Here is a 12,859-nt window from a genome sequence, read left to right as displayed (position 1 = left end):
AAAACACTTACACACCAAAATGGGGACCGTTATATCTCCGGTACAAGTGGGTGTAGAAAATGACCACACAAGCACAATCTCTCACGCAAACACAAAAAAAGCCCTTTTACCTCCTTGACTTTGCAACACAAAAGCAGAAAATAGTATTAAATGAGTATAGTTCATATATTGGACAGGTACAGATATTTCCACACACATGCTCCACACATGCTTTTTTTTATAAAGATGGTGCCAATTTCCTCTTAGAAAATCTTTAAAATGCAAAATTCAAAGCTGGTCCTGCTGTTCAATCATTGTAATCATATTTGAAAACCAGCTGTGGTAGTTTTTTCTGCCTCTGATGGTACTTGATGGTATGAGATCTTAGAGCAGAACAACATGTGGGCTATCAAAAACGTTCAGCCATGCATCCCTTTCCTGGGACCTGATTTAATCTGAGGGACTGCTGCTTCTGGTAGTAGCAGTCTGAGAGCAATTAAATTAGGGATGATTCTAAAAATGCTGGGCATGAACAAGACATGGAGGTGCCAAAAGAGGGATGGGGATGGAGAAACTGGCAGTGCTGCGATGGCAAAAAGCAGCTCCCTCTATCCTCTGGAAACCACATTCAGACTGATGGGGATCAGATCAAAGTGCCACCTTCCTGACCAATTTTCAAGTACGCTTCATCTTCTCTGATGAGACCCTCAAGACACATACAGACTGTGAAGCCTTGGTAGTGACAGGTGCTGCAAAAAGTTATTCCTACTGTTGCCTTTCGGGGGTAAATGTCCAGAATAAGAAAACTTCACCTAAACATACACAGCAAAAATAAAAAGTCGGATCTATTTTAGGCTACAAAGCAAAGCTATTCAGAAAAAGCTGCAGCATCCAAGAGGCAGGGAGGACAGTTTATTCATGCATTAAAAGCATTTTACTCTTGTACACTTTGGCCCATTTAGAATTATATGTGCAAAATACAATCAGTGGAAACAAGCTCATAATTTGTACAAAAAATCCAGGATCATCGTCTGTCTAATGTAAAAATCACAAAATAACTCCTTGCTTAATGAAATACTTGTTTAAAATGTAAATTAAATAAAATATTAATTCCTAGATATGAATTATCCTAATGTCCTGCAACGCTAAATTAGATGGAGGGAGCGCAGAAAATGGATGGATCCATGAAATGGTGACCTGTAAATTAAGCTATGTAGTGGTACAAAATGACCTGTTGTAGGTGTTTTAATGAATACTTTGTTGTGAATAGGAATTCAAAAGGATTGCTAGTTGACTCACCACTCTGGATATTTAAAGCATGGTGCTTGTCTATTGTCCACCCTCCCAGTTTGGAGGCAGTGGTTTCGTAGCCTTGTAGTACAGCAGTCCTCTTCTCCCACAAAATGAGGTCTGGACATGACTCATACTCAAAACCTACTGAAACTACAGAAAAAAAACGAAGATAAAACTACGAAGCAACACATGTACCAGGTGAAAGCAAAAAAAAAAGCAATGTATTTCATCACATACCAAAGGCTTCTGACAGGCCGTACACCTTTTGGCTGTAGACGTCAGTCTTATCCCACACAAAGTCATAGGACAGGTTAGGGGCTGCGGGAAACCACTTTCTGAACAGCCTGCCTTCCACAGCCACCATGAGGTGAACCTTCATCAAGTTGAAAGGGATTGTGGAGTGGGTGAGGGTCACCCTCAGTATTGACTTATAACCCGGAGTCCTGCTGCTTAGATAGCTGAGCTTCATTTCTGTTCCTGGCAGAGGCACTTCTTCCTGCAGAGACTTTGGACAAAATATAAAGCTAATCACTTCAAGAAAACTGCCAGGTGAGAAATGATATGGTTAAAAAAAGATTAATTACATGCTTTTGCATGTTATATCATTAATATGAAAATCAAAACATGGTTAAATATTTTTCATTGCCTTGTCTTCAGTCAAAAGTATACACCCAAAGGAGACATGGAACACTAACTGGGGGACAATTATGCTCATGCATTACATGGCATTAGATGAAGGATTCCTTCATTATATACTCCAGTGAGTGTTTTTCAGAAGTGATTCAATAATAGCAAATGCTTCATTAGTATACCAATAGTCTTCCCTGTGATCCATATGACAATGGCGTAATAAGGGTGCCCCTTGGGCTCAGTTTGGTTGCCTTAAACCAGGGGGTCAACAGTCAAAAAGTATACACAATGTTGAGATTTAGGATCAAACGACGGCACTGGTTGAGTCATCTCTACTAAAAGCTAAGCAGCTCTTGTTACCCGTTTCCACAGCAAAAAAACAAGAGCAGCGGTTAAAACAGCTGCCAAAGCGACATTAGTAAGAGGACGTGTCACTTCTGAGCCGTTGATTTTCAAATGAGTGCAGCTATTTGTGTTTAACTGATCAAAATTCCCTTTTACGCGTGTAAATGGGACAATGTCCTTGTGTGGTGCTCTCAGAGCGCAAGTAAAAGCAAAGACAAGGCTACTATAAATAGACTGAACTGCATAGTAAATTCACTGATATGCCATCAATCATATAAGGCAAACTGGGAGATAATGAGAGAAGGGCACAAAGATGCCTGCTAGATATAGAGTTCAGTACATTCTGCATTCAGCAGCACACAGGAGTGTGTCTGCACCAACAACGCACATGGATGTGGACAGGGAAAAAGCTAATCCTTTTCAATAGTACTAGTATTTTTACACCTGCAAATAAAATATCCAAATTGGTTTCTGTGTGTGTAGTCATAGTCATCACCCTGCAGTGAGACAGGACAACATACACGCCCAAGTTCTAACAAATTGTCTGGAGAGATAAATCACAGTGCCGTCATGAGCCATAGTTCCTATTCCACCTGTATTTGATGAATAGTCTTGAGATTCTCCCCCAGCTGTTAGGCATGGATCATTTGAAGAAGGGACCCTTACAGATTACAATTTGCAGAGTAGTGAAGAGGGTGAGAGGCAGAGCTTCACCTGGATTTCCGGTACAACTGTCCTCCTTTCGGAGCAGGAGCCGGCAAACGCAGTGAGAGGAGCTGGGGACACCACAGGGACCGGCCTGGAGAAGCTGCTGAGGTCACAGCTTGGGATGTCATTCTCCTCATGCCGCATGACAATGGTGTCCATGACAAAGAAACGTCCCCATGGCAACCAGAGAGTGTGTTCCTGGGTGATGAATGGAGCGCGCTCAAAGAGCAGGGCTATGGCTATGCCCCCATTGGTCACCAAGTCAAAACTGGAACACAAATGTGAACAATGTCAGAGAGGATGAATCAATTCATCAATGCTAAAGATGAAAGACATATTTTTCAAGTATGTCACAGTAATATTTTCAATTAGCATTTGTTGTATTTTGAAGACTAAACCATGATGCAAACTTACTTTAAATAATACTTATTTATTGTACTTTTCGTGCTGTTATAATGAGCAAAACAGCCAAAATAAAGGTCATCATAAGTCAAGGCGTTTGAGAAAGAATGTTTTTTGGTATTAAGCATTATAATTTAGGCACACACAAGCTAATTATCGAGAAGAATTCTCTCTGATTCTAATCTTAAAAGCACATCTCTTCAGTATTGCAGTCACATTTTTCTATTCACAGAATGGAAAATAGCTGATTTCATCTCTATGTGTGTGAAATGCAGTCCTCCAGTGCTTGCACTTGTATGTGTGTGAGAGAGAGAGAGATTTGCGCTGCAGGATGGAGGCAGCCACCACTAGCTTATTGATCCTTTAGACGAAGGCTGTCCGCTCTAACATCAGTCTGAAAGCCCTGCAATGCAATTCTATCTGCTGTTGCATTAAAAGGCTTCTGCCTCTGGTCTGACTTGAGTCTAAGTAAACAGGCTGCATAGTGACAACAACGTGCCTGCACCTGCATGGACTGCTGCAGCTCCTGTCACTTCTCTCTAAGAGCCAATTAGCACCTGGTCACCTAGAGGCCCCTGGGACAGGGCCACATCCTCACACAGGAGACTCTTTTTCTAAATTACAGGTAAAGAATAAGGTCCAAATAGCGTCCTTTTAAACTAGGCAACCTCCCTTTTGATTTAAGCTGCTATATAAAGAATCTGCTCAGTGTAACTTCCCTTGAGAATAAACAACTGATGGCTGTGGTGATAAACAATGGCTTGTTTCATCCTTAGTGCTTTGACCTTGGTTAGCACTCTTCCTGCAGTCAGGAAGCTGCAGAGCTTGGCTGTTGTTGTGTTGCCAGTGAATAGCCATAACCTATGAGCTGCCATGCAGCTGCAGCCGTAGCCATGGTCAGTTAGCCAGGCAAAGGCTATGCATAAAACCCTTGAGGACAAATAGCTGTGGACGCGCTAGTCAGTCAGTTAAAGGATTCACTGGGTGTTAAATGAGTAGGCTAAAGTCACGCCACAAAACTTCAAGTTACCTACAACAACCTCGCCTGCCTGTGTCCTTATCAAATGCCTCAAACTCATTTTGGGTATGCCTATATTAACTACACATAATTATTTACCATACTATGTTGAACTAGACGGGATTTACATGATGAATCAAAAGTACGGAAAACAAGTTAGTAAGTGCATTTAAGGGGAAAAAATGATTCAGAGTTACGAATCTGCATGACAAGTCACATATGCACTGGTTTTCCCTCATGAATCATGCCTACTATAGAGGTGGGAGCAAGAACTTTTTATCTTATAAGCTAGTTTCTGAGTCAGCATTTTACGTCACTGGTCTAAATCATAAAAAGGAACGGGATTGTCTCAGTGTACAGTCAATAGTAAAACGACTGCACAAATTTTAAGAAGCTAAACGGACATCTTTTTTTAGTTTAGGTAAGAAAACTTTCTGAGGATAGTAAAGAAGGTCATTTGAAAAGAAAAAAAAACACATGGACAATAAAGAACACATAAAAATGAGTTGAGACAGCTTCCCCATTTCTAAGTGGCTGAACAGGTGCATTTCTGATTTCACGCCGCACTGAGCCTGTTTACAGTGATTGCAGGGGAGTTGCAGGAGACTGAGCATGTTTACAGGCGAACCTGGGAGATGGAGTAGTGTTTACACATATGCTGGAAGGGAGAACGGAGTATAAAGCTTTGCACACGAAAAAACTGGGAGATGCATGGGAAAAATGGGACACGCATAAATGGGGAAAAGATAGAGATGAGGGAAGTCAGTCCTGTGGAAAGGACATAAGACCAGGGCTCAAAGAAAAGTACAGGAAATAAGTGAAAGAGAGGTGCCCAGAAAGGAAAGGCTTAAGGGCAGCGGGAGATTAGAGGTGGGAAAGCGTGAAGGAATGGAGAGCAGATTAAATAAGTGAAGGAGGTGAAGACGATGAAGTGGAGAGGAGAGATTTTTGTAATAGTAAAAAGAAGATGAAAACGACAAGATGAAGGAAGAAATGAGGAGAAATAAGAATGATCAAGATCAAACTGGTGGCAAATCTGTGGGCCTTTAGAGTGTCAGTGACTGATAAAAGTATCAGGAAGAAGTAGGCCTTGGAGAGAAAACACCAATTCATGCTGTGCTGTGATAGAGGGGTTTGGTTTGCCACAGGGCCTCCTAACACTGAGTGCCACGAGAGATACAGGGGATTGGAAGTTGCAAGCGAGTGAGTTCTGTGTGCTTACGCAATCTGATCTGAAACTACAGTCTGAAGAGAGCAGAATATAAATTAAACGATCAGTTTTTTTTCTTTCAGGTTTTTCTCTTTTGCTTCTCTCTAATCCACATTATATCTGGATTTCTTCAAGAAACTCCTGTTTTCAAAGTAGCCTGAAAAGAACAGCTAAATGCAATCTATACCGAGAACACAGAGCCACTTTTTTTCCACTGACATATATATTTAGAACACATCATCAGAACAATTTATCGATCTCCACAGTTGCTGTAATGAAACAACAACAAGCTGGATTAGAACTTTAGGTTACTGGAAATTTGGAGGAGAAGATAGGATATATGGGAGCTTTATCAAATTATATCAAGTGATGATACACATGTAGGGTTAAACATAACAACAATGCTGAAAAGAAATATCAGAATCTTCCATAGTCAAAAAACGTCCATCTGCACTTAGTTCTGAAGCTCCGCTGAGATGCTTTGAATAGACATATTTTATTTTGCCTCCTCCTTGCTGCCACTGAAGCATAACGTATGAGAGTAGCAGAAGGGCTGCGTTTGATTTCTCTGGGAATTGAGCCGAGAACTCCAAAATTGGACTCAATGAAAGCATAAAGCAGATCAATGGTGGCATAGTTAGGGATGGCAACTGAGTATTTTTCCTTCGATCATCAGAATTCAGCGAAAAACAAACTTTTTGAAAATAACTAAATAAATCACAAGTTTGTGCAATACATTTAGTTTGCTGTTAGCATCTTTGTGCTGCATGACATGCTGTATAGACTGACGCCGTTACCTTCCATCCTGCCTGGTGATTGTGTAACCGTAGGAGGGATTGTTGATGAAACTGATGTTAACTCCAACCAGTGGCGTTCCATCGGAGGTCACGACTTGTCCACGAATGACACAAGCATGGCTGTGTGGGAGTGAGACAAACAGCATTTCAGACTTACTGCTTTTCAAATGTACAAGTACAAAGTACAGCTATCTTTTCTTTCAGGGCAAAAAAGAGAAATTAATCAGGATCAGTTAAGTGGAGACAATATAAAGTGAATATCAATGTTATTAAAAACAATTTCCACACAACAGAATAAAAGAGCCTTAAATGAAACAGGTTTTGTTTTTTTTTTTATCCACAATGGAAGAATAATGAGATAAGAAAGCTTTACTTTGCTTCTGCTCTAATTAAAAAAGAGGATTTATCTTTTCTATTGCAGAATGCAAGAGGGGAAAATAATAGGACTGCAGATTGCCAGATTTGCTTGGCTGGTTATCAAGACCTCAACAGATTTCCAGAGTGACATCAGGTCTCCAGAAGCTGCGTAAATTAGATCTGATCATCAGTCTCCACCAATCAATAGTGGGAAGTCATCCAAATTCACCTCCTGATCTCATTGAAGTGATGAGTCAAGACCTTGTTGTATCACGGCTCCCTCGTCAACTCCAACCCTCGTCACTATCAAGGTCCAACTCATGGTCAGCCACTGTTTCTGTGGACGTTGGCGAAAAATTGGTCCCCTAACAAATGCCTTACTGTCACTTCTTCATTAGACCGTGGCTATTTTTAATACATTTGGGTTTTAAACACTGCCACGTACCAGAAACAATTAACACTAGCATGTTAGTAGCTGCCCTCAACATGTCCTTACCAGAGGCAAGATCATTCACCCCACACAATCCCAGTCCCTAGGAACCCAGTTTTATGTTAATTAGGCCAAGTCTCCTTCAGAGGACCTTGGCTGTCCACTACTGCTCTGTAAACAAGTAAAGAGATACTGCTCTGAATCCTGAGGTACATACCTATAGATCTTTCTAGATCCATTTATGTAAAATAACTAATAAAGTTAACCCTGCACAGGCCTCGCTGTCACTGATTAAACATTCAATGCATTACACTAGGGTCTTGTTTGAATAAGAAATCGTCCACATTTCCTTCAGCTTGAGCTGTGAAAGTGGAACTATCTCCTTCCTGCTTCCGTGAACCATCAGAGAAACTGAAATATTGACATCAAATAAAACGGAAGGAAAGAGCAGCATAGTAAACATGAAAACTTCACTGTGGAAATTTCGTCCCCACATGAGGTCTCTCTAGTCAAATGGAATTCACAAAATGAGTATTGACAATTTTCTCAACTACCAGTTTCACCATTTATCATCTACAAAAGGTAAAGACGGGGCGTGTTGTGAAAAGCAAACAGGTGAAGCACCGTTACTCAGCTTGAAATCTTCGCTGGTTTGTACTCTGTCCAAATTATGGATAACAAGACTGCATCTAGCTGAGTGTTGGCGTAGATTGAGTCACGGATAAAATCCTTAATCGACCTATAAGAAATAAAAATCAGCATCTAAGCAAAGTCCCGCATCAGGTTTGCTGTTACATATGTTCTTTTGGGTGTGTGCTGCTGTAACTGTACACACAAGAGGTCAAACTAATTACAGCACTGGTTCATTAAAGATTTGACTTCAGTTTAACACCGACTGTCTACTTGAGCAGAGGTGTTTTGTCACTCTCAAAGACAAATTAAGACTACTAATGAGACTGAACAGCCTCTTGTGATAAAATGTAACACAAATGTATCGCTGTTACATTTGAAGCCTAACCTTTTTTACCAGCACATATTGGGAAAAGTGCAAACAGTTTTCTCACAGCAGTATTTCAGACACAATAAAAAAGGCATATCAGACTTAAGTATAGAGAACTTCAAAAGATCCTGCCTAATAAACACAGGCAACAAAAACATCATTATCCAGCCAAATGACTTGATTATAGGGTAAACCCTGCTGCAAATGTAACTACAGACTTCTTTTTCCTTGTCTGTATGTTACACAGCTTGCTCAGAGTGTAAATGGAGAACAATTCAAAGTAAATTTGAATGCTGCTAAAAGGGGTAGGCTAGAAACCAACAAGGTTTCTTCTCTGACATCAATGGCTTAAAGCTTATGAGAGATTTCTAAACAAAATTAGAAAATTGCCAGCTCGTAAATGAAGCGGATGACCTCGGCCTGGCTGTTTTAAACCAGCTATCAATCTTTCCTCAAATTGTTTCGTGGACAAAGTCCCTATTTACTATTCTGGTTAGCATCGATTACTGGGCCTCGGCAGTCTATTGTATTATGTCTCATGGCAGGAGAATCAAGACATTTTATGCAGTGGTAGATGCTTTATTCAGTGGCACCTTTATAGCTTTTTGTGGCGGGAAACATCAGAAATAGCAGTCCAAACTGTCTACTAGCATAAGGAAGTGGCTGGTGGATCAATAAAGATGATCATGTGACCAGGGCAGGCATATCAGGAAGAAAGATGCAAGACTGTACCTGTAAGGCTCATCTGAAGCCCCTTGTCATAACTGCTCATATCTGTCAGGGGGTGGGGAATGAATACCATGCATGAATAATAGATTATCACTGATATTTTTAGGTGAGCCAAGGCCTACAATCTTGCTGCTCATCTCTGGATTCTTCATTTTACTTATTTATAGCTGCATCTTGCGAGAGAGACAAGAGTATTACTCAACCCTCTGCGCCTCTTCCTCTGTCCAGTGAAGTGCTGCAAATGTTGAGTGGTTCTTGAGAGCCAGAAAAATGTCAATGAGGGAAAATGTCACAGTGCTTATCTCAAGTATCAGCTGACATCACCAGAAAACGTTTAAAAACAGGCAGGGTTTGAGTTAATGATGCAGCTGATAACATTCTGATGTAACTCATACAGATTTGTCTAACTGCAAACTGATTGACCGATGATGTTTGATGATGTGAAAGAACAGGTTTTACTGCAAACTGAAGTAGGATTGAGAACTGTTGATTTAGCAGGCAACGAATATGAAGATGTGATGGTGTCTAGCAAAGGAAATGATCCTGGTTGAGCAGGGACACATCAAATCAACTGCTCTACTAAAAATAATGTGGTCTGTAATCACAACCTTTTATTACCATTAAAAAAGACAAATCCTGAACTGAGATTCTATTTTTTTTTGCATGGTAAAACATTCAGATTGTTAGAATCGAATCTTATTTTCTACTGAGTTCATGTCGGCTTTTTTCCCCATTAGTATGACATATCAAGATGAGAGCGATACATAAGCAAGCAGGATGCAAATAAGTGACACTGCTTCGCAAGCAATTAAAGATGAAAAGAAAAAGAAGCAAAGGGAAACACATCAGGGCCATCTTATGGGATTCTGACTGATATCCTGCCCGATATAAAAAGGTCTCATATTCCATGGTTGGGGTGTCATGAGTTCTGCCTGTGGGAGTGGGCCTCAGATGGATTACAGTAAACGCAATCACAATACATGAATATGAGATGCATTCCGTGCTGGCGAATGCTTCTCACTTTTTGTCACATTCTATGTTTGTCCATCATCATCCGTCAATCATCCTTCCTGTGCTGCATGCCACCAGTCTCTTCCCATTGCAGTATTCACTATCTATGATTGTTTCCCCTTGACATTCTTTCTTTTTTGTGAGAAACAATAGTGCATTTTACCCGCTAATAAATGCAGAAAACAGATGTGAAAATAAATGTAGCAGGAACAATAATAAAGGTTGGTTTGAATAATCGAGAAGGTGTCTTTTTAGTGATAAAATCTGTCAGAGTGCTGCAACCATGATGCAAGATACTGACAAAACCAGCTGCTGTGTAATTCTGCTCAGCTGAACTTAACTGTGAACCAGTCCAAATAACTTCACTTCGGTCACTTAAATCATCGCTTGTTTCTTAGGTAACAGGCTTTCAGGTGCTTTTAATGTAGTCTGGACCAAATCACAATGCTTTGGTTACTGCACTGAATGATAGCAAAAATCAACTGGAGACCATGTAGCAACTAAAGTAGATAGGTTCCAACTTGACTGACAGAACCAAAGAGTCTAATGTCACAACAATGTGATGTATGAAAGACGACGAAGCCAAGGAATGAAAACACTCATTTCCATTTGGGGGAGTAACTGGCGAGAGTACCGCACGTCACTCACTTGCCATCGAAGGGGTTCACTCCAGGGATGATGTGGGTGCTGTCCCTGCCCACCAGGAAACGCACTCGGTCATAGAAAGTCTGCAGGTTGCTTTGTGCAGAGGACATCTGCGTCTCCTGGATGATGTCCAATGGATCCGGGGAGCCAACACACAAAGTAGTGGTGTGACAGGTTGCCTGCAGACAGCAGTCTGGATCCATGCAGTCCACCAGGCCATCTGACAAGGTCAAACAAGTCCCACACAGACAGCCTCATTAAAAAGCAGTGTTGACACACACCTGGTAAGAGAAACTAAGCACATACACACTATGCAAAAGTTAAAGCAGGAATTAAAAATGTATGTTGTATATGAATAGTTTAAAAAGCAATACAATGTAATAGCCTCATAAACCAAATTATACTGAGTAAAGAGAAAAAAACTTAAAATTCTCTTTGGTAAATCTGCGTTTTATCTGTCAGGTCATTTTTACAGCTGCGTTGTAGTAACGGTGTCTCTGTTGCTTCCCTCTCTTCATATAATCCAGACTGACTCCATGATGCACAGATTGGGACATTCTTTTCATTTAGAAACTTTTTACAAAGTGATGAACACATTGTAGGGCTCTATGGCTTTCTGTTTGACAAGCAAACTGGGAAAATTGGGGATCAAACAAGCAACTTTCCTTCTACTTTGCTGCCATGCAGCAGAATGGATTCTGGATGGCTCTGCTGATGAATAAGAATTTCTCTGCATTTTTCAGAAATATCTCATTTTACCTAAATTCCAAACTCAATCTGCAGAAAAGCAACCACTCTCAACCATACGCATTCTCCCAACCATGATTGGACAAACTGTCTTGTATTAAATTGTGGCACATCAGACAAGTCAGGTCAGAGCATCTGCTGTCACTTATCTGCACTCAGGTTCTGGCACGTTAGTGCTTAGCTGTGTTTCTACATCACAGTGATGGCTCCTTGGCTGCAAGTTAAAGGCTTGCTTGCCACCTCTAAAATACACATGACTGCACTTAAATATACACAATATATACAGTACAAAAAAGATTAAAATATTCCCTAAAGCCTCCTATGTATGTAGACGAGTGGTGCTTGTGGTGCTATAATCCCAGTGTTCTGAACTGATGGTACTGCAAGACATATTCAAATTTTGATATTCTATTGAGCTTCCTTAGCTAACCTCAAAGTTTTGGGTTCTAACCTTTTCGTCTGTACTTTTAGCTTTTATTTCGCATGGAAAGTCATCTCCTCCTTTTCCACTTTCTTAAAAAAACGTACAGACATATGCACTATTCTTGTATTTGGAAAATTAAAGTTTAGAAATCCATAAAATGCAAAAGATATCAAATCAGTGTGACTGATTTTATATCTTTGTGACAAAAAGTGTCGAGAGCCAAAATCTCTGTACAGCACTATATACTTAAATCAATCTGGCTGTATCGCTTTGCTCATGGTTCTCCATCAGCAATTTAGATAACACAAAGCAGGAAAGAAAGAGATGCTGTGCAATGCACTTTTCTAGTTGAAATGGGTCACTGGACTCCCCTACCCTTTGCTTTCAGGGGCCTAGCTGGCCAGATGGGTGATAAAAATAAACTGTGCTGTCAGGAGTCAGTCAAATCCCCAGCAGCACCCTGCTGTTGCCATTGAGAGCTGTGTGGTCCCTGTAAAGTGATGGAAGACAAACAGCTCCTGTATAAATAAGGGATGCTAGTGCATAGCTCAAGCCGAGAATGAGGTCTGGAAGAAAGGAAGTCACGTCTCCCACTTGGCCTCAAGAGTGGTGCAGCCCCCTCGCTGGCGCTGTGTGTGTGCCTGGCACAGCTCAGGGCTAGTTAGAGGGAAGAGCAAAGACTTCCTCCTGGGGCCAGTGAGTGTTCGAGGCCTCAGGCCAGGTACTTTACTCTTATAAAAAAAAATTAAAAAAAGTCCTGGTGACTTCCTTAAATCATACCTGGCTTTCTCTTTCCTGCATGCGTCATCTAAATAATATGTGCATTAACTGCATATGGAGGATAGTGATGTCCTCTCCTGGTTTGTGGACTTTTTTTGGTAATTTAGTCATAGCCATTCTGAATTTTCTGACCCCAAACGATGTATGAGGCTAAGATCTAATGGACACAGCCAAATGAAAGTGGCTTCTCATTCTCTCTCCTCCGCCTTTTCTCTTGTGTCTAAGCAGATGAGGCCCTCTCTTTAAAAACTGGGTTCTGCTAAAGGATTCTTTCTTTAAAAAAGCAAGCTTCCTCTTGGGAGTTCAGTGTCTGGGCTCTGTAGAGCATGTTGAGACAATTTCAGTTGTTATTAC

General features: G+C 40.7%; 1 protein-coding gene across 8 annotated transcripts in view; it reads right to left on the bottom strand.

Annotated features, from left to right (window-relative positions):
• The window catches only part of tenm4 (teneurin transmembrane protein 4), a 134,694-nt gene that overhangs the window by 31,606 nt on the left and 90,229 nt on the right, over positions 1 to 12,859 (bottom strand). For all 8 annotated transcript variants that reach the window (XM_072391960.1, XM_072391961.1, XM_072391962.1 and 5 more), the window contains 5 exons: positions 10,558 to 10,774; positions 6,383 to 6,502; positions 2,962 to 3,223; positions 1,510 to 1,777; positions 1,279 to 1,422 (listed from right to left, as the gene is read on the bottom strand). In XM_072391960.1, coding sequence (XP_072248061.1) covers positions 1,279 to 1,422; positions 1,510 to 1,777; positions 2,962 to 3,223; positions 6,383 to 6,502; positions 10,558 to 10,774 — 1,011 coding nt within the window. The remainder of the gene's footprint in view (positions 1 to 1,278; positions 1,423 to 1,509; positions 1,778 to 2,961; positions 3,224 to 6,382; positions 6,503 to 10,557; positions 10,775 to 12,859) is intronic.

This window comes from Leuresthes tenuis, unplaced genomic scaffold (assembly GCF_036924035.1).
Source record: "Leuresthes tenuis unplaced genomic scaffold, fLeuTen1.0.hap1 SCAF_9, whole genome shotgun sequence".
Lineage (NCBI taxonomy): Eukaryota > Metazoa > Chordata > Actinopteri > Atheriniformes > Atherinopsidae > Leuresthes > Leuresthes tenuis.
The sequence above is the reverse complement of the archived record's forward strand: the minus strand, read 5'-3'. Positions and strand labels throughout refer to the sequence as shown.